Source organism: Erpetoichthys calabaricus, chromosome 11 (genome assembly GCF_900747795.2).
Source record: "Erpetoichthys calabaricus chromosome 11, fErpCal1.3, whole genome shotgun sequence".
NCBI lineage: Eukaryota > Metazoa > Chordata > Cladistia > Polypteriformes > Polypteridae > Erpetoichthys > Erpetoichthys calabaricus.
The window spans coordinates 163507791-163532345 of NC_041404.2; the positions used below are offsets into that span (position 1 = coordinate 163507791).

The following is a 24555-nucleotide window of genomic DNA, read 5'->3' on the forward strand; positions in this document are numbered from 1 at the left end:
CTACAACACAATAAAATATGGAGAAAGTGAAGGGGTCTGAATACTTTCCGAATCCACTGAACCCCAAAGCCTATCAGTTAGACTGGCTGGCGATAACAAACTGGCCACTGTGGGTGTGTTTATGTGGGTAGGATCTACATGTACTTATATGATGAACTGGCACTCGGTCCAGGGCTGTCAGGATAGGGGCCCGCCTTCTATAAACCTGAATAGGATTAAGTAGATTTAAGAATAATGTTATTGCAAAGAATATCTCATGATATCCCTTTGTTACAAAAAGTATAACTGTAGTAAATATGGGTTTGGAAAAAAGCAAAGTGAACAGAAAGCATTGATGGTAACACTTTAGTTTAGGTACTGCAAACATGCTTCTATCACCCATTTACTCGTATGTAACAAGACTAACAAAGTCTTAATTATGCTTATAAAGCATCCGTAAATAGGTTCTTCATCTCTGTGGAGTGAGGTATTTTAGATGCTGGTAAATGCTAGAAATTCACAGGTCTTACACTGAAGTATGCAATATCAACAGAAATATGTCTCACTTGAGCTACCTCTGAAAACTCCAAAGTGAAGATATTTTAGTAGACCATATTACTAAGATGAACATCCACTTTACTGATTCTATGTAAGTCTTTGTTAATGTCTTGATACATAACCGAAAATGAGTAATGGATACATTTTTGCAGTACCTAAACTAAATTGTTAACACAGTGGCAAATTGTACTGTACATTTATTGCAAGATTTAGGCCACACATTGAAGCTTTTTAATTTGATGATAAACAATATACTCAAAGAATAAAAATGTTTGCCCCTTCTTTTCATTGTAAATCTTTTGTTTTCATCAGTTGTTTTTCTTTAAAAAACATGCAACATATTTCTTTCAAAAACATTAAAGATTGAAACATTGAAGACATTTTTGGATGTACCTTCTTAATGACAATATACTCAATAGGTATGTTAAGGCTTATAAAACTATGAGAATTTCTGGTAGAATATAGCATTGCTTAAATAGTAATGAGTATATTTATTTTTCCTTTTCTTCTTTTACAGGAGAAGACAAAGGAGTTGGCAGAAAAGCAATCTCAGCAGTATGCATACTTTTTATTCAATTTGTGTACCAGCAATAAATTCCTTACTGGCGGGATGAAGGGCTTATTTTGGAGGGTTTAATGATGGGCCCTTTGTTCACAGTCCAAGGACTGACATCACATTTTAAATCAGAAATTTAAATAAAAACAATTAGTCGATGCATTTAAGGTCTTAATTACATTTTTATTTACAAAGGATACACAATACTAGAAGACAGCTGATTTCCCTTACGGCTACTTCAGCTAAAATGGTTAGAGGAGAATCATTTCAAGAATATAACCCTCCTAATTACTGAACATTATATCTTTCCCAGTAGAACGTGAAAGAAGCTTTTCTAGTGGTACACACTAGCAAGGCAGATTGATTTTCATAGCAAACTGCCAAAAAAGATACACACAGATAAAGCTATGTGTACCTAAAAGGATGTTTTTTGGGCTGTTGTGTTACCTAGCTTCACCCTGGAAATTCTGTTAGACAATGGGAGTAAATTAATCAATTAATCGGATGTATCAGAAGACCTGCATGACAAACTAAGTGCTTTTCTGTACTCAGAATTGTTTTGTTTTTTCTTCTATGGGCTAATATTCTTGGCAGGCAGTGTGGTATTGTGGTTAAGGCTTTAGACTTTAAACCCTGAGGTTGTGGATTCAAATCCTGCTACTGACATTGACTGCCCTTGAGTAAGACACTTTGCCTGCCTGTGCCCTAAAAGGAAAAAATGTAACCAATTGTATCTGAAATGTTGTAAGTGGTCTTGGATAAAGGCATCATTTAATCAATATTATTAGTGCACTGGTGCTGCTTACTCTTGAACGTCTCAATATACAATTGTCCATTCCTGCTTTTCCTAGTGACTTGGCTTTTGTTGATGGCCACAGTTTTACAGGAAAGTATATTCTTTGGAATTGAAACAGGTACTCGGTATGAATATTGTGAAATCTGAGGATACCTGTATATTGTAATCATTATTAGATGGTTATGATTTTCATTTGTTTACATCATTCACTCAAGCATAGCATTTCTTTTTGTGTTTTTCATAAGGTTCACGTAAGGCTATTGTACGCAATTGAGTAAACGAAAGGATGGTTCCTCAGTGTGTGACACCATCTGTCAAACATGGAGGAGGAAGGGTGATGGTCTGGGTCTCTTTTGCTGGATCCAGAATTATCTACTTGCCCATAATAGTATTTTGGTTTTTTTTTGCGAAACCAAGAAAACTATTTATACACTTTAGTGCTGACTTAATACTACCATTTTCTTTGTCATTACTTGTGGTAACAAATGTATACTTAATTTTTTTCTGCTTTGTAGTCAGGATCCTGCTTCTTTGTCCCTCCTAAGTATAACAGATTTGGTCCCAGATCTACAGCTTATTGTCTTTTGGATGGCAAACAGTATTGAAATCCTGTACTTCATACAGCAAAAGACTCCGGAATACATGCAAGGCATTGAAGATGTTAAAGGTGAGATACTATATGAGAAGGATGCAAATCAAACATGAAATAATACACTAAGAATAAAATTCCACTGCTTCGAATTAATGTTCAAAAATGACATAATAAACTATTTTTAACAATTGTACCATAAATAGCAACATTCAAATCAGTGGCAATTTTATTAGTGGAAATAATTTAATTAAATTTATATGTGTATTCATTTATTTATAAAAAAATAATTGTTTAAAAATATTCACCTATAAATAGCAACAATTTTATCATTGGCTGTGTTGGTAATAATTTATTTTAGGTACTGCAAAAATACATCTATTACTCGTTTACCATTATGTAACAAAACCTTCACAAAGGCTTCTTTGGATCTTCATAGCACTTAACAAAGCATCAGGAAAGAGTTTATTCATCTCTGCAATATGACCTACTAACAAAACGTCACTTTGGAGTGGTCTGAGGTGGCTTAACTGAGACACGTTACTCTTGAGATTACATATTAACAGTATTATGAGACCTGCGAGTCCTTCATGTTAACAAGTCATTTTACCATCATGTCAATATGGCACACGGCACAGAGATGAATAACCAATCTACTGATATTTTATAAGTGTCAAGAAGACCAAAAGAAACCTTTGTAAATTTTACAGTACCTAAACTAAAGTGTTACTGATGTATTTTAAATAAATTTGTTTATGCAATAATTTATTTGTGAAAAAAGCCCTATTTATATGTGTGTGTCACTTATTAATATGTACAAATCAGCTATTTAAGTATCATTTTCAAATTGTAGGGGCAGAGTTATGCTCAATTAACTTTTCCATTACAATGTCCATGATAATACATTATCATTTTTCATTTCTTCAGACATCAGGCATTAGCATTACCATTTGTCATGCATCAGTCCTTATATATTTTTTCGCATTCTTTCCTAAAGTTGAGACATATTTATTTGTGATTCTCATAAGGAAATGATAATGTTCTATCTATCTATCTATCTATCTATCTATCTATCTATCTATCTATCTATCTATCTATCTATCTATCTATCTATCTCCATTCATATATGAAATATTTTTAAATCGTTTTAATAAGATTTTGCTCAAATTTCATTTTGAGAAATGATTCTTTTTATGATAGATCAGGATTCGTATATTTTAACCTTTGTCTGTCTTGTTTCATTTGTGTCTTTCTCACTCTCTTTTTGACACCTATTATTTGTCACCATTCTTTCATTATTTCTCATTTGCCACCTTTGCTCCCCACTTCTCACTTTTTACTCTCCACGTCATAAATCTCACTCATCACTTTAGTTTTCACTTTGTATTCCTTACTGGAATTTAACTTGAGACTAATATGTTTTTTGTTGTAGCTATCCAGGGTATAAAGCAAACCTTAGTTTGTTCCTAGAGGAATACAAAATGCAGTAGCACCTTTAGATAATCTAAAATAACTAATGGGAATAGTTTATGCCTGAAACAAGGGTGTACTGTAAAGAATTCACAAACAACATTGAAGCTATACTTTTTCCTGTTGTAGAGTATACAAACGCACCCAAATATGCTCTTGAGAGGTGCCATTTCAGAAAACAAAGTAGGAACTGGGCTATATTTTTATTGCATTTAATGTTTTTATAAAGGAAAAAAAATCACACAATCTTATTATCACTTATACCACAATTATTAATTGTATAGTGTTTTATTTAAACCTCTAGCCAACCATGTACTTTACAATGACGGTATCATTTTAGTTATAGTCTTATGAAGGCAACTCCATATGATATACTGAACATTTCATTTAAAACTGACAATATCACAAGATGCAATGAAATTGAAGTATAATGATTATCATTAAATAGGAATGTTTACACATTATTCCTATTTACTTCATTCTCATGTACAGTATGTAATATAACTAATCAATCAATGCACAACCTCACAAAGTTTTTTCCAGCAAGAGATGGATGATGGAGAACTGTTCTAGTGTACCAGAATCAAATCTTATAGATGGTGGTGAACAACAGAGAATGATATTTTCAAAGTTTTAACACAAGATTTAATGTAAGCCCATTTGGGAAATGATTATAGTTTAAATTAAATCAGCAAAGTATTTAAGAGCTGCAGTCCTGTTGCCGTTTTGATCATTTCATTTTATTTTGCCATGTTTGAGTCAGTTTGAGGATTATTAATATGAGGATTATTAATATCATTATTGTTAGATTGTGTAGGTCATCAGACATTAAGACCAAACATTGCTAGTGCGTGAAAATAGATAGATAGATAGATAGATAGATAGATAGATAGATAGATAGATAGATAGATAGATAGATAGATAGATACTTTATTAATCCCCAAGGGGAAATTCACATACTCCAGCAGTGGCATACTGATAAAAACCATATTAATTAAAGGGTGATAAAAACACAGTGCAAGTTAAAAAGTGCAAGGTGAAGAGTGCGAGGCAGGTATAACGGACAGTAACTTTGTATAATATTATCGTTTACCCCCCAAGGTAGAACTGAAGAGTCGCATAGTGTGGGGGAGGAACGATCTCCTCAGTCTGTCAGTGGAGCAGGACATTGACAACAGTCTGTCGCTGAAGCTGCTCCTCTGTCTGGAGATGATACTGTTCAGTGGATGCAGTGGATTCTCCATAATTGACAGGAGTCTGCTCAGTGCCCGTCGCTCTGCCACGGATGTCAAACTGTCCAGCTCCGTGCCTACAATAGAGCCTGCCTTCCTCACCAGTTTGTCCAGGCGTGAGGCGTCTCTCTTCTTTATGCTGCCTCCCCAGCACACCACTGCGTAGAAGAGGGCGCTCGCCACAACCGTCTGATAGAACATCAGCAGCATCTTATTGCAGATGTTGAAAGATGCCAGCCTTCTAAGGAAGTATAGTCGGCTCTGTCCTCTCTTGCACAGAGCATCAGTATTGGCAGTCCAGTCCAGTTATCATCCAGCTGCACTCCCAGGTATTTATAGGTCTGCACCATCTGCACACAGTTACCTCTGATAATCACGGGGTCCATGAGGGGCCTGGGCCTCCTAAAATCCACCATCAGCTCCGTGGTTTTGCTGGTGTTCAGGTGTAGGTGGTTTAAGTCCTTGATTAGAGTCCTACACTCCTATGCATAAATAATATGAAGCAGTATAATCAGACTTATTTAGTCCGAGCGTCTGTAGGTCTGTATTGTTTAAAAAAATAAAGCTATCTCCCACCTCACCCCCACATCCAATTTTGCTGCCCTTGATGACCACCTAGTTTGCCTAAATGGTAGAGGCAGCCCTGGCCTTCAGGTATGTTTTTTTTTACTGCATTTTCTGCATTAATTATTCTCCTGTCTTAGCTAAGGAAGGTCAGGAAGTATGATCATTAATTTTAGAATGAAGATTGGCTCTGAAGACAGCATTGGTTGGCCCAAAATGATGTGGGGATTTTAAATTAGCTGTGCTTGCTCAAAGCACTTGAACAGTGGAATATGTTGTTTTTTTTAATGATCATTTAAGTATACCAAATGACTACAAAATTTTCAGTTGAGTTTTACTACCACTGAACTTAGTTAAATAATATTCCAATAAGTACAATTAAGGAAAAACCTGCTATTAGCAGAATGTGCCAGTAAAAAAAGTTTAAAAAATCTCTTTAGAAGGAGAATTCACCGAAGGCATTGTTTGTTATGGTTCACAGTAATTCTGTGAGTAGCAAATGCTTTGTTAGGAGAAGGTCTTGTAGAGCTAATGAATAGAGACAGCTTCCAGTCTTGATAATGCAGTTATCCTCCAGAGGCTTAATAGGGATTCACCCTAATGGTGCCCTTGCAGCGTGCTTCTTTAAACCAAAAGCACACTTGAAGTCAGTGTAGCTCAGTAGAGCAACAGTGTGATTATGCAGTGGCTACTGTCACTTGTTAGGTCTTATAATGGCTGTTTCTATTCAATGATGTTTTGACAGTATTGAACTTTTTCTTTTAAATATGCAGACATTATAAACAAATTGCAGATGAATGAAGTGCTTTTTGGCTGATATAATGAATCAATACAGAAGTCGCTAATAGACTTCAAAAAGGAAAAGCTTATGACCTTTTATATAGGAATGGTTTTGGAAGTTTGTAATTTTGTGAGAGTCTATGACAAGGGTCCATCACAGTTTTAAATGTAGGAGAAGTTAGTGATAGCATAAAGGAGGACAGGAGTTTAGCGTCTTCCTTTGCCTTCTTTTTTGACAAATGTTGCCCTCAACATTTCGCTGTTAAAAAGACCTGATCAATATTTAGTATGTGATAATGAGTGGGTAGAAAAATGGAAATGTCTTTATACCGGATGATGTTTTATTATATGTGGAAATTTAGCTGATCACAAAAGAAGAGCAATGATTGTAAGTTGGAAGGTTTTCTTTTGCTGTCTGTGTTTTGTGTGAAGGCCATATGTTACTTTCCATTCCTGTCCTAAGCAATAATTAAGACAAACAACTACTACTATGTCCTGTGACACTGATGAAATAATAATAAATTGAAACTCTATTTAATATAATTTAATAATAAAATACCTTTTGTGACTAATTTTAATTGATTTGGTTTGCCATATTTGTTAAGCATGGCCTGTTTGTCATTTACAATTAACTGTAATGCATTTCTTCAGATTAAGGGCTAAACAGATTATTGTTACAACTAATTAATTGACTCCTTAATGTATTCAAGTATGCATTTTATGAAACTTCATTATTTTCTTTACTGTTGCAAGGCAAGCCAGGACTCATCCCAGTAACCTTAGGTGAAATTAAGCAATCCCATTCATGTTTGTTAATCAGTTTAAATCTTCTCAAAAAAACAATTTACAGGAACATAACAAAGTGATTAATGAAGAAGGCCAGTGCATAACAAAATGGTTAGACTTGAAGGGGACAGCTACAAGGCACCAGGTAACCTGGACTGTACAGTGACAGAATACTGATGCAAAATCCAAGCATAAGTGCCATGTAGGACAAAACCTTGGAATAATAGTTTTTAATAAAAATGGAAAGAATTGCTGTTCTATATCCACTGCATAACTGAAACAAGTCTTTCCATTCAGTCTAATGTTGTATTAGGTTCTACCTAGTCATGCCAGTGACAAGAAGGCAGCTTGTCTGCTTTGAGAGGCATGAAGAGACTTTCTGTAGTCCACAATGATGGTGCTGCTGCTCTGTTGCATGATATGCTTCTCATGTGGCGCTTCGCATACTTAATAGCCTGAACAGCACCTGTCGTCTTGGCAGATTGCTTTGTTTCTCTCTCCTTTCCCAGAAATCCTCTGCTCCTATTGGGGGTCCTGCTCCAGTTGTGCACCCCTATGATGTTTGTCCATCCATCCATTATCCAACCGCTATATCCTAACTACAGGGTCACGGGGTCTGCTGGAGCCAATCCCAGCCAACACAGGGCGCAAGGCAGGAACAAACCCCGGGCAGGGCGCCAGCCCACCTCAGTGATGTTTGTCTATTCTTTTAATTGAGAACTAACTACAGTGTGTAGTTACTGCATTTTATTTAAATTAAATGCCCCTAACCTAACTGAACTGTATAGTAGAGTGCATAGAAAGAAAATTTAAAAATTAATTTGAAGTAGTTACTCATAGATAATGATATGGTATATCCCAAAAAGGTAACAATGATACAGCATATTAATTTATCTGAGGACAATATTTTAAAAAATGACTGCACTGTTCAAAATTTATATAGTATTTGGCATTCAATTTATTATATATTTATGCAAATAGGACACTCTTTTCCCATTATGTTTTGGTCAGTGGTCTTCTATGAATAATGAAGCTAAAGATATTTTAAGCTGATTTGAGACTGTGTTTAAGTGTAAGTGTGCTGTGTAATGGCTGGCATCTCATCCAAGGCTCCAGCTCGCATTATCCTGCTTTAGCAAATCAGCAGGTTTACAAAGATTATTTGGATGATTTTGATTGTCCTGGGACCTCTCTGCCTGGAATTTGCATGTTCTTCCTGTGTCATTGTGGATTTTCTTCCACATTACAGAGACATGTAGGGCAGGCAGATTGTCACTGCTAAATTGGCCCAAGTGGGCATGTGTGTGCCCTTGTCCTGTGCCCCGTCTAGGGATTGTTACTTGCCTTGCGCCTTTTACTTGCTGGAATAGGCTTCAGCTTCCCCACATCTCTGCTCTGGATAAAGAGGGTATGAAGTGTTTGAATAAAGTTCCTGTTTCTACAATCTCCTGTGTTTCTGTGCAATTCTGTGACCCAAGGGTGACAATACCCATTTAGGGTTGGCTCCCGTTCTTTCCCATTGTTGCTGACACATTTTAATTCTTAAAATGAAAGAGTCATGTTAAGTGGATGCATCAAAATTTTTGTCTGGCCTGTAGATATCCGTTCAATATATATATATATATGATACAGACATGACTGTAGCTGTGTAAGAGTAGCAATATAAACAGTCCTTTTACATTTGTTTTTCATCAGCCAACAGAAACGTGTTTCTCCATCTCTAAGTTAATGCTTATGATTTTGAGGTGAGAAAGACAGGTAATGCAATGAAAATTTGGGGATGAGAAAACGTCTCATGTGTTTAGAGTAATCTCTAAGGGAACTTTGTCAAACTTGACCCACAAAGTAAAACTGTTGAAACTACAAGGTATGTTGGTCTTGAACTAAATTTGTTCCGTCCACCTTCAGTTACAGATAGCTGTGACCTTCGTGTAGACCGTTTCAATCCCAGTTAGACTTATCACTAGCAGATTTAGCCAAGGAGATGAGACACTAGACATCTCATCAACATGAAGTAAAAATAAAGTAGGGAAATGGTAAACAACTTTAATTGATAAGTAGTATAGATTTAAAATAATTTCTGTGTCACAGGTTAAGTAAAACAGAAAGTTAAAGTATAGATTTTGTAAGAGTTTTCTTTTTGCATTTAAACAAAATATAATAATAGAAAAATATGTGTAGCTTAGTGGTGATAATCAGTTCTTCGCTTAAAGACTACTTTTTGATTTACTTTTGTATTGATGTACATTCCTGTCTATATTTCTAGGTGTAACTGTTGATCCATTTCTTTCCCAAAAATGTGGTACAAAAGAGAGGCGAAGGAAGATCAACACTCCATATGTTGGCTTTAGTTGCTTTGGTTGCCTGTGCTTATGATATCCAGGTTTTTTGCTATATTTTGAACATATCTATCTATCTATCTATCTATCTATCTATCTATCTATCTATCTATCTATCTATCTATCTATCTATCTATCTATCTATCTATCTATCTATCTATCTTCTGGTTAGTCTCACAAAACCTGTCCTTGCTATTTAAAGGCAGAAGAGCTGAAGAGTCCTAGATTTAAATCCTGCCTTGGTCGCAGTACAAAGTACAAAGACGTGTACTGGATTAATTGTCCCGAAGTCTTCTAGTGTGTCTGATTGTATTTCAGTGAGTGCCATGATGTGTTAGTGTCCACTGCAACCCTGAATTGGGTAAGTGGGCTCAGTAAATGGGTAGATGTAGGAACAGTTATGTGCAGTCAACACACAGCTTCAGCTTTGTATGCTAATTTGTCTTTTATTTGTGGAATAGAGTCAATAACTGTAAAAAATGATTAATGTCTCATTTCTGCCCATTGACAGAGTTTGTGTAATCCGCATCCGCGAAGGATGACAGACAGGAACTAACACTGGAAGGACAGCCAGTCCGTTACAGTGCACTGTTCTCAAGGATTTGTCAAAAATGTTCTTTTATTTATGATTGTACTCTTTTTTTTTTTTGTTATGAATGTTATTTCTGTCACTTTAATGCAGGTTTTGATTTTTTTTCTGTTGCGTATTTCTAAAATCATGCTGAAGATTAGAATTGAGATTAACAAAATGTAGAACCATATACTGTACTTTGGAAAATCATGTATTCCAGTTGAAGATGATAATTTCTATTATAGACACTATTGTTTAACTATGTTTGTGTAGGAGCCCAACTGCTAAAACTACAAATTTTGCTCTTGCTTTAAAATTATGATAAATGTTACTTACTGTGGAGTTGGTGTTTCTTATTTTTAAAAGCTGGTTGTTCAGGATTGTTTTTTTTCAGGTAGGAATATGCTTGTCTGCTTGTTATGTCATTCTAGATAGTTTTATAGCGTGGAAAAGTAGGGAATAAACCTTCATCAAATGTGATGCGTATCAGCATACCAAACATTTAAAAATGTCATTTAGCCTACATTAAATATGCTACAGATACAGAGTTAAAATTCTCAGTGGCATTCCGCTTATAAATAAAGAAACATGTGTAATGTAGAAAAAAGGCCAAAAAGAATCGGTGCCCAGCAGCCAAACAGTGATGATCTAAGATAGTGACTGCTGAAATGCACAATTACAAATTGTTTTACCCTGCGAGGATGACAGGTTCCAGATCTTCATAAAAGATACTGTCTAAAACAAATACCATAAAAGGAAAATAAATGGGTTTCAAACAAATATAATTCAGGCAGCATCATAAAAATAGAAGTTTGACATCAATGTCACATTTTTTACAGTCTTCTGAGTAGGAGATTTTTAGAATACTTTGACATTTACTTATTTTAAAAGTATCTAAGAATTCAACAATTTGTTTTTGATATTTGTTCATTATTATGGGAATATGATTTTTTTTTTTTGTATAGCAGAAGTGCTAGCAACATGCTAATAATGAAATGGAAGCACTGCCCTGTGATGGTAAAATGCTTGCTTTGTGCGGGCCTTTGAAAGAAATATCTTGAATGTCGACATTAAGCAGATATTACATCAGAATGGATATGACTGCACCATTCCAATCTATTTTAAGCTACCAGTTAATCAACAAATAATACTTTAATGACAGACTGACATTATGTGGAAACTTTGAACATTGTGTGATAAATCAGCAAAATGGATACCAATTAGAAATTGTTGAGAAGTTTAAATAAAGTATATTGGCATAGAGTAAGTTGTGTGTAAATTGCAGTCATGGGGTAGCTTTGTTTATAATTAATTTTTTATTTAAAAGAAATTCAAAGCAATGAAGTTAAGAGCAATAATTATGAAAAGCTGCAAAGAGCAGACATCATAGTGGTGTGGCAACTATATAGCACACAAACATTGTTGGACTTTTGTGTTTAGGTGTCTTAGTCTCATAATAATTTTTGGAACAGATATTTGGTATACTGTATAACATTCTAGCTGGACATCGGACCATGGTATGTTTTTTAATAATGAATGGATACCTTACAGATCAGTCAGAATTACAAAACTGCATTTTATTTAGAGTAAATGCCCCTAACCTAACTGAACGGTATAGTAGAGTGCATAGAAAGAAAATTTAAAAATTAATTTGAAGTAGTTACTCATAGATAATGATATGGTATATCCCAAAATGTTAACAATGATACAGCATATTAATTTATCTGATGACAATATTTTAAAAAATGACTGCACTGTTCAAAATTTATATAGTATTTGGCATTCAGTTTTTTATATATTTATGCAAATAGGACACTCTTTTTCCATTATGTTTTGGTCAATGGTCTTCTATGAATAATGAAGCTAAAGATATTTTAAGCTGATCTGAAACTGTGTCTAAGTGTAAGTGTGCTGTGTAATGGCTGGCATCTCATCCAAGGCTCCAGCTCGCATTATCCTGCTTTGGCAAATCAGCAGGTTTACAAAGATTATTTGGATGATTTTGATTGTCCTGGGACCTCTCTGCCTGGAGTTTGCATGTTCTTCCTGTGTAATTGTGGATTTCCTTCCACATTACAGAGACATGTAGGGCAGGCTGATTGGCACTGCTAAATTGGCCCAAGTGGGCATGTGTGTGCCCTTGTCCTGCGATGGACTGGTGCCCCGTCCAGGGACTGTTACTTGCCTTGCGCCTTTTACTTGCTGGAATAGGCTCCAGCTTCCCCACATCTCTGCTCTGGATAAAGAGGGTATGAAAAATGGATGGATGGATGGATAAACGGATGGGTTAATGTTCCAGTAGAGCAAGATGGTTTGCAAGCAGTTAAGTGTAACTTCTGTCAGTGAATTGTTCATTAATGTCCCATTGGGACAGCCTCTACTATCATCTCACTGCTTTGCTTTATTGAATGCAGCCCCATGACTATGTCCTGATTTAAGCTCTCGCTCCAGGTTTAAAACTTAGCTTTGCTGTATGTTTTATTAAGAACAATACATTTGATCATTAGAAGTTGACTTCCCTAACCTTTTGGGTAGAATGATAACAAAATTACACAGCAGTTAACTGTTCAATGACTTTGGACAATTCCAGTGGGAATCCTGTACTATATTGAAAACAATACAACACATTATTTGATGTTTTATGCCTTGTGAATTTAATGCTGTTTTTTTTTTAAATATAAAGTCAAATCTAATGACTGCAACACATTTCTAATATCCTTGGGCAGTTGATTGTTTATTACCATTTTTTTTAAAAAACACTTATTAAATATTTGGGCACTGAAGACACAAGTAGGTCAAGTTTAGCAAGTGGAATTTTTCCCCCATTCATCCACTATTGCAGGTCTGCTGTATTTTGCACTTTATAATGTGATACATATTCTCAGTCAGAGACTGGTCAGTACTCCAAACAGGCCAGTCGCGTACCCAAACTCTCTGCTTATGTAGCCATACCCTTGTAATCCCGGCAGAATGTAGTTTGGTGTTGTCTCTGCTGGAAAATTTAAGACATCCTTGGAAACGACAAGGTCTGGATGGTTGTATGTGTTGCTCCAAAATTTGTACATATGGTGCCCTCACAGATCTGCAAGTCATCCTTGTCATGGGCACTGACACTCCCTATGCATGACAGACGCTGGATTTTGGACTTGATAGTGATAACAGCTTTAATGGTCGTTTACCTCTTTAGCCAAAAGAATGTTTATTCAAAAAACCTTTGGAAATGCTGACTCGTCAGTTCCACTGTGCTACATTCTGCCTCAGTTGAGACAGACCCCGGAGAAGTTGGCTGCATTTCTGGATAGTGTTGATGGGTAGCTTCTGTTTTGCACAGTAAAGCCTTAACTTACATCTGTGGATACAGTGGTAAATGGTATTGACTGGCAAAAGCCCATGTTATGATATCTATTACGATATCCATGACCACTTTTACGACAAGTGGCATATGAGGGTTTAGTGATCATACATATTCAGAAATGATTTTGAGATTGGCCTTTTGCGCACTTTTTGATCATATCCCTTGAGTCTTTTAATTATATTGTGTGACGTAGAGGGTGAAATGTCCCAAATTATACCAACTGATCTTTGGGGAACATTGTTCTCAAAGTGCTGAATTATTCACTGACGCATCGATTTTATCACAGAGTGTTTTTTGGTGACCCCATCCAAAAACATTAGACACCTTTATTGCAACGCCCAGATGCTTCGTCAGTAGGCCCACATATGTGTCCTACACCCAAACTCTTATTCTCTTATCCTTGGGCTCACCTGACCTGGAAGGAGACACAGACCACAGTCGCAATGCACTTGCAGCTGGAACTATGGACTTCGACATCACCCAGGATTGACCGCAGCTGTGCTTCATTTCTCCTATTAGAGGACTTGTTGTCTTTGCTATATACCCCCAGGCGATGAGATTGAGGAGCAGGCAATAAACCTTTATTCAATCATTGTAGATTTTTGTTTTTCTTTTCTTTTAACTGTCCCTTTGACGTCTGGTAAAGCACTTTGAGCTACATTCTTTGTATGAAAATGTGCCATAGAAATAAATGTTTTTAACATTCCTAAGTATTCTTAAAGTGCTGAAAAGGGAAAGCAAATAAAACTAAATGGGTGTGGCAAATTGATTAATACAACCTGAATATTTCAGAAGCTGTCATAGATGAGGCTAGCCGGCACACCCAATTTGTTTGTGGCTTTGAGTCTCTTATGGTTATATTTCTCATCTGACTTTATGGATCTCCTTGGTTTTCCCTTCTTCTCCTTCTTACTGGTTCTTTTAAATCACTTCCTGCTTAAAGCTGACTTTTAAAAGCTTGTCAGAGATACCCCAAGCCCCTCTCTGACCAATGTCATTTTAACAGACTGTATCAGAACAATAGCATGCAGAAAGGAATCCTATGGTTCAAGGGCTTTGCTTATACACATGTGGAAAGTCCAGAAAAGTGACCAGTTCACCATTTAAGGTTCTGAACTTTTCATCTTGCTAGACTTTTCTGCAAAAGGTGCCTGTCTGCTCTTGTAAAAATAAAGCTGCCTTCTGTCTGTACTAACACTTCCTCTCTCTGTGGTTAGCTAAACTACATTACTGATACTACAAGTTCAAGTCCTAATAAAAATAGTAAAAGCTTCACTTAATATCCAAAAATGCTTTTAACAAACAAACTTGGAATGAAAGAAAGAAAATGAAACACTTTTTAACATTAAAATTAATTATATTATATTATACTTCTGTTGGCAAATTAGTGAGCCTTTTACCCATCCCTGCTGTTGAAGGACTAGGCTTTTTTTTGGAGGGTTATCATATATTAGAACACGATTGCCTTGGCTGTTTCTCATCACCTTGTTATTTCAACTTTTGACATCTACCCCGTAAAAAATTTTTCGAACATGGTGCATCCATCCATCCATTATCCAACCCGCTATATCCTAACTACAGGGTCACGGGGGTCTGCTGGAGCCAATCCCAGCCAACACAGGGCTCAAGGCAGGAAACAAACCCAGGGCAAGGCGCCAGCCCACCGCAGGGCACACACACACACACACCAAGGACAATTTAGGATCGCCAATGCACCTAACCTGCATGTCTTTGGACTGTGGGAGGAAATTGGACCACCCGGAGGAAACTCACACAGAGAACATGCAAACTCCACGCAGGAAGGACCCGGGAAGCGAACACAGGTTTCCTTACTGCGGGGCAGCAGCGCTACTATTGCACCACTGTGCCGCTCTTAACATGGTGCAGACATGAATTAAAAATATATACAGTATAAGTCTTCAAAAATCAATGTAGTTGATATAGTAAAACATGAAATATATCTAGTCTTTATACTGTTTTTGTTTGAAAACAAGTCAAAGTAAATTTACAAATCACTCCTTTTAGTTTTATTAGCATTTTCCATAGTGTCACAACTTTTTTTGGAATTGGAGTTGGAGTAAAACTTTTGACAGCAGATAATAATCTAAAATTTGTGTATTTATGGAGCTCCTGCACAGTTGGTTTTGAGGCTCACAAGATGGGAACAAGTAACTTGGAATCGGTTATAATGATTTGAGGTTGTGTTGAGTGACACAGAGGCTGTTCTATCCTTAAAAATTCTTTTTTGTTAAGGAGCCAAGAGGTAGTTTTGTATTAGGTGGTCCAGCCATCCCTCTAATTTTGGGAAAGTGTAATCTAGAACATGTGGTTGGTGAATACGAGGGTATGCATTTAAATATATATTTACAGAGTAAGTACATTAAACATTATGATTTATGTGTACTCAAACCTTTCAATACAAGTGCCTTTATAATAATGTTAATACTCATTTTCATCTTCCTTTTTATTGGCTTTAAATGTATTTTGTTTTTACTTTTAGGGTCCAAAGAATCTCTTCTTTCCACCACAATATCCGCTAACGAAGAAGCCATGACAATTCTGGAAGAAGTCATAATGTACACATTCCAGCAATGTGTATATTACATTACAAAAGTATGTATGTACCTGGCCCTAATAGCAAACTCTCCTCTTTGAAATTCAAAGGATAAAAATAGAATTAGGCTGGTAATAAAAATATTATTTATCTACAATTTTTTCTGAATCTTTATGTTTTAAATAGCTTATATAGTAGAAACTTGCTTTTGTTCTTCTTTAATGAAAACAACAGATAATGTAGAGGATAATATGGTATGTTTTGTTAAATTAAGCAAAGAATTAACATAATAAAAATCTAAGTCTAATCTTGCAGCATCTTTTAGGCAAGATCAAGAGTCATGATATATTGAAAGAAAGATTGAGAGAATCCATAATTTATTCATGTAGCCTCCCATGGACTTCTAAGCTCATGTCTTTGTGTTCTTTTAGTATCCTCTAGTGGGAAGAGAACAACAGACTCAAAGCCCATCTGGCCCATTGTGTCAGCTATAATTGGTGTTATACAGCTTGCCTAATGTAAATTTTATGTACGCCTTTATGCCCAAGTCTAATCTCTGTCATGTGTAACACTGTTGCACAGTCAAGAAAGGTGGCCTCATAAATAAATGACAAAAGCTCCAGTTATTAAAAAAGTGATAACTTTCAGTCAGTAAATTATTAAAATGTGCAAGTACTTTGTTCTGCTGAAGGATCTTCAAGTTGGTTGTCAAAGTAATATATATATGTAGTTCAGAAATTTTAGACAAAATCAGAGGGTGCAGAATATAAGATGTTTGATAAATGAGAGGAGATCATACAATCCATCAAACTCTTTTGCTTGGCTTTAGCTAAACTGTTGTACCACTTTTTAAAAGTTGTCAAGGTTTCTTCTTAAACTCAATGACTATTTCAGATTTCTACAAGTCATTGTGTGAAGAAATTCCTTCTGATTTGGGTCTTGAACACACTTTCCCTTAATTTCCACCAGTGTCTTTAAGTGTGTGAGTGATTCATTCACTGAAAGGACTCTGGTAGCTTGATTCTATTGAACTTGACCAATATTAGTACCTTTGAAATGCCCTGATTTGATATTACTGCTGCTGCTTCTACTACAAGTGTTATAGTAGTAACAAAAGATTTCTTTTGTAAGCGGTTAAGATACAGACATGTCAAAGACAATATCATTGGACTTGTATTCATGCCCATACTAAAGAGTGTCTTGTATATGTTGCAGTGTAGCCCAGTGGCTCAGGTAATGAATTGTATAATGTGGGATTTCTTGTGGGTTTTTCAACACTTACTACATCAGACATCCTAAGTCTGCTGGAAATCAAAATCTCCTCCCTGACCTTTGCCAAATGATCAATGATTCCTGAAAATCGCTGCCAGCTCACAAATTTGTGTGCTAGCAACACTTCTTGTCAGAAAAATCAATTTTATAGTGGAGATTCTTTTCAAACAGCAACCCAAAATCAATTTTTAGATGTTTGTGCATAAAGTATGATTTTTTAACTAGACTGGAGTCGAGAATAAAGTCGACATGTTGACTTTATTCTCAACATTTCCACTTTAATCTCGACGCTTATGATGAGAATAAAGTTGACATGCTGACTTTATTCTCGTAGTTTGTCATTAAAGTAGAACATTATAAACTAACCTTCATCTTAAAATGAATATTTAATTTAGTAAATCTTCCCAAACCCCATCATAAATTATGTAGCGCATGAAATGCTTTGTGTTAAGCGTTCCCCGAGCCATATTATTCACTACGTGCTTCTTTAACTCATTTCCTCTGCACTAAGAGGAGGCGCAGGCAGCACATAGAATACATTAATTTCATGATATTCCTGCTCCCTGAACATTTACAATGCTAAGATAAATACTTGATATCATTTTCATGATAAAATGCATTAATGCATGCAACTAATCATGTGGGGGCATGGTGGCGTAGAGGTTGCACTGCTGCCTGGCAGCAAGGGGGTCCCGGGTGTACCCTGCCTTGAGTTTGCATGTTTTCCTGGTGGGTTTACTTGGCGTGCTTCAGTTTCCTTTCAAAGTCATGTAGGTAGTGGGGTTTTGTTATGCTATATTGACCCTGAGGTATGTGTGTGTGCTCGTATTCACCACGCAATGAGCTGGCGTCCCGTTCAGGATTTGTTCCTGCCTGGCACACGATGCTTGCTGAGATGGGCGCAACCCTGAATGGATGGCATATTTAAAAATGTATAACAAAGATTTTTTAAAGTTCTGAACACTCCATGGTCTAAGTTTATAACTAGTTTTAAATTCACAAAGACGTTTATCATGTGGTGATTGGTTATGTGGAGAAAGAAAAAGGAAAGATAGGAACGGGAGTTTGGTACGTCAGACAGAGACAGCAGGCATGCAATAAAGAAAGCCCGCTCAGAAGAACATCCACTGAATTCTGTTTTCGTGTCACCGACCACCAGATCACAAACCCAACATTTACACAATATTTCAGTTAAACCTTTGAGATACCCATTCATACATCCAGTTTTTTGGAGCCTCGTCACACCTGCCATAAAGTTCTCTACACTGAACGTACACCTGGAGACCCCTTACTGTGAGGGAGCAGCACTACCGCCTCACTACCGTGCGTGTTTAATACCTGCTTTAATGCATTTCATCATGAAAATGATATCAAGTATTTATCTTAGCATTCTAAATGTTCAGAGAGCAGGAATATCATGAAGTGAATGTATTCTGTGTCCTGCGATCGCTGCCTGCACCTCCTCAATGCAAGAGGAAGTCAGTTTAAGAAGCACGTAGCGATTAACAACTGGGTCGGGGAACACTTAACACAAAGCATTTAATGTGCTACATAACTAATGATGGGGTTTGAGAAAATTTAGTAAATGAAATATTTATTTTAAGATGAAGTTTAATTTACGACATTCTACTTTAATGACAAAATAAACTACGAGAATAAAGTGGAAATGTCGACTTTAATCTCGACATAAACAGCGAGAATAAAGTCAGCATGTCGACTATATTCTCATCATAAGCATCGAGATTAAAGTGGAAATGTCGAGAATAAAGTCGACATGTCGACTTTATTCTCGACATTTAGTTTTTTTTTCTTCACTGTGGCCCTAATACGCTTCCGTAGTTATATTAACTGTTCTGTATTTTGAAGATTTCTAATTCAACTGTCAGCAAATTATTTAATTATATAGCTGTAATTAATTTAATCTTATTGGACACATGGGGTGTCTGCTAGTAAACAATGAACAAAATGACTTCCTCTTCTCCAGATGTAGAAACAAACACAGAAACATGTTTTCATTTATGATTTGTTAAATAAATAAATAAGTATAACATTCTACTTTTGGGCATGAAAGTTGGGCTGTTGTTATTATGTTGTTTAAAAGTACAAAGCCAAAGTGCTCCGTCCAATTTGTCCTTTGTTAAATTTTATTACTGTTGATTCCATAACTGATGCAATGTAAGAAATTTGGCAGTTAATTTTTTTTTATGAATAGAGTTTGTCACTTTTTTGAATAGTAGAAAAATCTACAAAATATTAAGGCAGCTTAATAATTATTTCAATGAATGTTTTGTCTTACTTTTAAAGTGTCCTACATGTACAATAAGAATGTCACTGTACTCTATATTCATTAAATTCTTCATTATATAGTATTCACAAGCACCCTTGTACCTATTTACATTTTATTAATATATGTAACTGAATTTTTATTGTTGTTAGCAGCAAATGTATAAAATGTCAAAGTAACCACAGCAACGACTACAAAAACAGAAAACATATTCATAGTATTCCAATAGAGATGGCACAGTGAGGTAGAAATTGGTGCTGCATTCTAGATTGTTGGATGGCATATCATCACAGTGGTTCATGGTGATGCTTCACAGATCACTGTCCTAGGTTTGAAGCCACATTGTGTTTCTGTCTGTATAAAGTTTGCATGTCCTTCCTCTGTCTGTGTGAAATTTCCTCCAGGTACTTTGATTTTCCACTGACATCCCCAGAGATGTTGTGATTAAGTTTATCGGCTCCTGTGGATGTGCTTGAGTGAGCTGTGCACTGGACTGTTTCTCCGTCCAGAGCTATTTTGTGCCTGGTACAACAAGAATAAGCTTCAGCCCTCCGTGACCCAGAATTAGAATGAAGCGGTTTTAAGACAATTCTCTTATGTTACGTTAGATTGATTAGCAGCTGCAAATTGTGGATGTAACAATCCATTTGTATATACAGTAATATGCAGCTGTGTCTTATTGAAATTTTCTCCCACTGCTAACTTGAATGGTGCATTTTCATTTCACTACGTTACAAACGGATTGACTATTCATTTGTCTTAATACTGTGTTTTTGGTAGGAGCTGTGTTATCGACCTACAGTATATGGCTTTTGAGAATTGTGTGATCTGATCTTGGCTGCAAAGCAAAGGTCTTTGGACATTCGACTTCCCATTGATGACAGTCACCTAAGAAACTCATTTTGTGGCATTCTAACCTCTTGTGCATCCTTTATCAGACCTCTGCCTTATTCAAAGGCTTTGATAAGCCCTATAAGACAGCCTTTTTGTTGCTAGTGTATAAACCTCACCAGTCTCACTACAAATATGTCTTTGATTCTATTACTCTAGTACAGGGGTCCTCAATCACGGTCCTGGAGGGCCACAGTGGCTGCAGGTTTTTGCTCCAACCCAATTGCTTAATAAGAACCACTTACTGCTCATGTAACACTTCTGCTTCACTTTAGCTGTCTCGCTTGTTAGGATTTTGAACCCTTATTGCTTATTTTAGTCTTAAACAGCTGTAATCTTGGTTTTTAATTGCTCCTAATTATCAATAAGATGCAAATGACAAAAGAGACCAGCATTTCTCCATTTAGCTTGTTACCATTTACACCCGTGTGTATTTATTGTGTACTATTGGGTTTAATTAAATACTTGGAAGGAAAGTGAAAAGAAAAAAGTGAAGGACTGAGAATTACTCATCCATTTTAGCCTTCAAATCATTTGGATGATATCCTCACAAAGGGGAAGAAAATCTAGGATATGAGAATGACCTGACATAGCAGAGTTAAAGCACTAACAAGCTATAAAATTAAATTATTGGCAAGAATTGTTTTCTAATTAAGCAACCGGGTTTGAACAAAAACCTGCAGCCACTGTGGCCCTCCAGGACTGTAATTGAGGACCCCTGCTCTAGTACTATGTAAAATAAAGTCTGAGGGTAAGCCTGGTGCTGGATATTCATTTGAATGTGTCGAATGTCTGATTGGGAAAATACCACACAGGTATCACAGCAGGCACATTTAATCTGAAATTTTGTGAAACACCTTTTTGGGTTTGAGGGGTGCTAATTATATAAGTTCTAAAAGCAGTGGGTTCCTTCACCACCTGTTTAGAGGTTTGATGGAATCATACATACCCTGTTTAAAATTAATTTAGAAAAAATTGTAAAAATGTCAATTGTCAATTTTGGAGTTTGCGTACACATGTACTTTGTTTTCATAATTTTTTATCTTTATCACGATGGCTTCATTTTGGGTTTATCTTGGATGGTCACCTGAACGTTTTGCCTGTTTCTGTATGGCCACAGCCATATTATTGACAACTGCTGAGCTGGTTGCTAATTGGATGACATGGAGATCACATGGAATGTTTTGTTATTGTGTCCGATGTATAAAAGATGGCAACACTCAGCTCCTTTCTTCTGTGTACTGCATCTCTTTCTCAAATACCTCAACCTTCTCTTGGTAGTATTAGCCAAAGCTGTAAGCCCTTAGTGTAAGACTTTTTTGACTATGCATCATGGCATTGGAGGTTTGGTTTGTGTTTCTGGTTTGTTAATTCAGTACTCTCAGTCCTCTCTGTATTGTGTCCTTTGCCTGGTTATTTGACTCTGTATACACAATGGCCTAAATTTGTTCATTAGCTGTTCATTCCCTTCCATGCGATCTGAGTGAAATCTTAACACAATTATGTGGAATAGTTTCCACATAACATAGCATAACACTGTGGGGCGCAGAAACCAGTTCTGGATTGAGCACAAGTCCATCTCAAGTCTGACTCATGCAGACAAACACTTGCACTCACAATGGGCCAGTTTAGAGTAGCCAATTAATCCATTAAAATGTTCATGTTTTTGAGATGTCGGAGAAAAAGCAGAGCATTCAAAGAAAAATCCACCCAGACATTGGAATGCTTTATTATAGTCATTGTAAAGCCTCCTGTTTACTTTGTGATTGGTTCATAACTTTACACACATTTTATTCCCAATGCAGTCTTTATATGTTTGCTTGCCTGGATTGCTGGAGTGTAACCCCTTCTTGACTGAGGCCACTGACTCCTCCTGGAGAAGTTCTGCTAGTGTCCCTGAAGCGGTTCGAAAAGTGGTTTTGATCTACCAGACCACTCTAGACCTCCTGCAGCAGTATGAGGTGCACATGGAGGTGCAGTCCCAGATGTTTGCTTACTTATTTTTCTTTACCAACGTGTCACTTTTCAATCAGCTTTTAGACAAAGGTAAGTTGTTTTCATTTAATGTGATTTATTCAGCTATGGCATTTGTGCAGTTTATATTTTCATTTTGCGATGACTGTTACGGATAAGATGATAAAACATTCAATATTATAACAAACAGTTACAATTACTATTGTACTACCTATTAGTATTTTTTCATTTGTACATATTTTCATTTGTACATATTCATAATTTGTGAATTTCCCTTTGGGATTAATAAAGTATCTATCTATCTATCTATCTATCTATCTATCTATCTATCTATCTATCTATCTATCTATCTATCTATCTTCAAATGTTTCATTGTGTTCATCTTATGTATTTACTAGCTTCTTTTTGTATGCCAGTAATGATTATTAATGTTGCACTATTTGACATGTTGTTTTTTTTGTATATAAGGAAGAAAAGAGTATTCTATGAATATTTTAAAATTATGTATGAAACAAGTTTTAATTGTTATGTAAGTTCCAGTGCTTGAAGTTATTTACTTAATTAAAATGTAAAATATGTAAAACAATAGCAAGATGGCTTATTTTCACCTGCAGTTAGTTATTCAGACTGCACATGAATAATGCATATTTTCATAATATGATTTGACTATATAGAATTAAATATTTAGTTGTCATACAAATAGTTTAGTTTCTTTCTCTGTCACCAGTGTAATATTAATCTTAAGCAGTTGTATACTTTTATATAAATTAAGTATGATTTACAAACAAACAAGGAACTGGCTTCTGATAATCATGCACTGATTATCATCACACTGGACTTTATTTAATTATAATTATTTTAGAACGCTAGACATTCTACTGTCTTTTGGTATATATGGACTTGCACAGTTCATTGAAAAACATAGGAGTAATTATGTACAGCAAATCTGAAGCAAATTGTTTGTGGTAAAAGTAAGTTAGAGGTGGATAACAAGGTCAGAAAATGGAAATGTGACAGATTAGGGACTGCATGAGAATGTCTTCTTATAAATACAGTGAAGGTAGCAAAGGTTTCAGTTTTCAGTATCTAATAGACCTTGGATTAGTATTTTAGACAGAGGCTGACATAATGCAGAGGTGGCGTTTACGGAGAGTAGAACAGTAGTGAAATCATTAGAAGGCTACTTTCAGAATAGCTGGATTATTGCAAAGGTTTATATGGAGTTAGTAGTGCTGATAGTTATTTTTGGAGTAGAGTAAGCTTGAAGATTATTCTGATACAGACAGAAATACCACTGAAGTCAAGTGGGTGAAGAGCTTATGTGATATGGTTGCACTTCTTAGGATGCTAGCCACATAAGGTAATTATCTGCAATGCACAGTATGTCACCGTGATAATAAGATTATGTCCTACTTATGCATATGGTGTCAAGTCAAAAATGCATCCATATTAAGTTCAAATAATATTTCTCTATTAGCATCTAAAGGTAATGCTGGTGCCTATCTTGACACTTGACACAAATTAGTTTTAGACAGGGTACCTGTCCTTTTTAGGGCAAGCTAATGTGCACACTCACGTTTTCTCATATGGGGCAACATAGAAAAAATAGTAAGACAGATAAAGAATGGAGAAGATTTTCAAAAAAGAGACTGATCAGGCCATCTAGCTTATTTAGTTAAATAGTGAAGCTTTTGTTCAATTATCAGACCATTTATTTCTTGCAAATGTGGCACTGTGGCACAGTGGTTAGCCCTGCTGCCTCACAGATTGAACATTCCAAGTCAGAATTCCAGACCTAGTCTCTCTCTGTATAAGATGTGCACATTCTACTTTTGTTAATGTGGGCTTTCCTCCCAGTCGTCAGCTTTTCCTTCATCATCCCAAAGATGTGTGTATTAGATTAAATGGTGCAAATGCAAATCACCCTGTGTGAGTAGAACCAGCAATGGTCTGGCAATAGCAATCCAAAGCAAATAAGTCCCAATCATAAATTAAGAAAAAAAAC

The 24555-nt window shown here is 36.0% G+C and overlaps 1 protein-coding gene across 3 annotated transcripts in view; it reads left to right on the top strand.

The window, feature by feature from the left end:
- radil (Ras association and DIL domains) overlaps positions 1-24555 on the top strand; it is a 121112-nt gene that overhangs the window by 52524 nt on the left and 44033 nt on the right. For all 3 annotated transcript variants that reach the window (XM_051933777.1, XM_051933779.1, XM_051933778.1), the window contains 4 exons: positions 1055-1092; positions 2405-2556; positions 16076-16188; positions 22382-22622. In XM_051933777.1, the coding sequence (XP_051789737.1) occupies positions 1055-1092; positions 2405-2556; positions 16076-16188; positions 22382-22622 (544 nt within the window). The remainder of the gene's footprint in view (positions 1-1054; positions 1093-2404; positions 2557-16075; positions 16189-22381; positions 22623-24555) is intronic.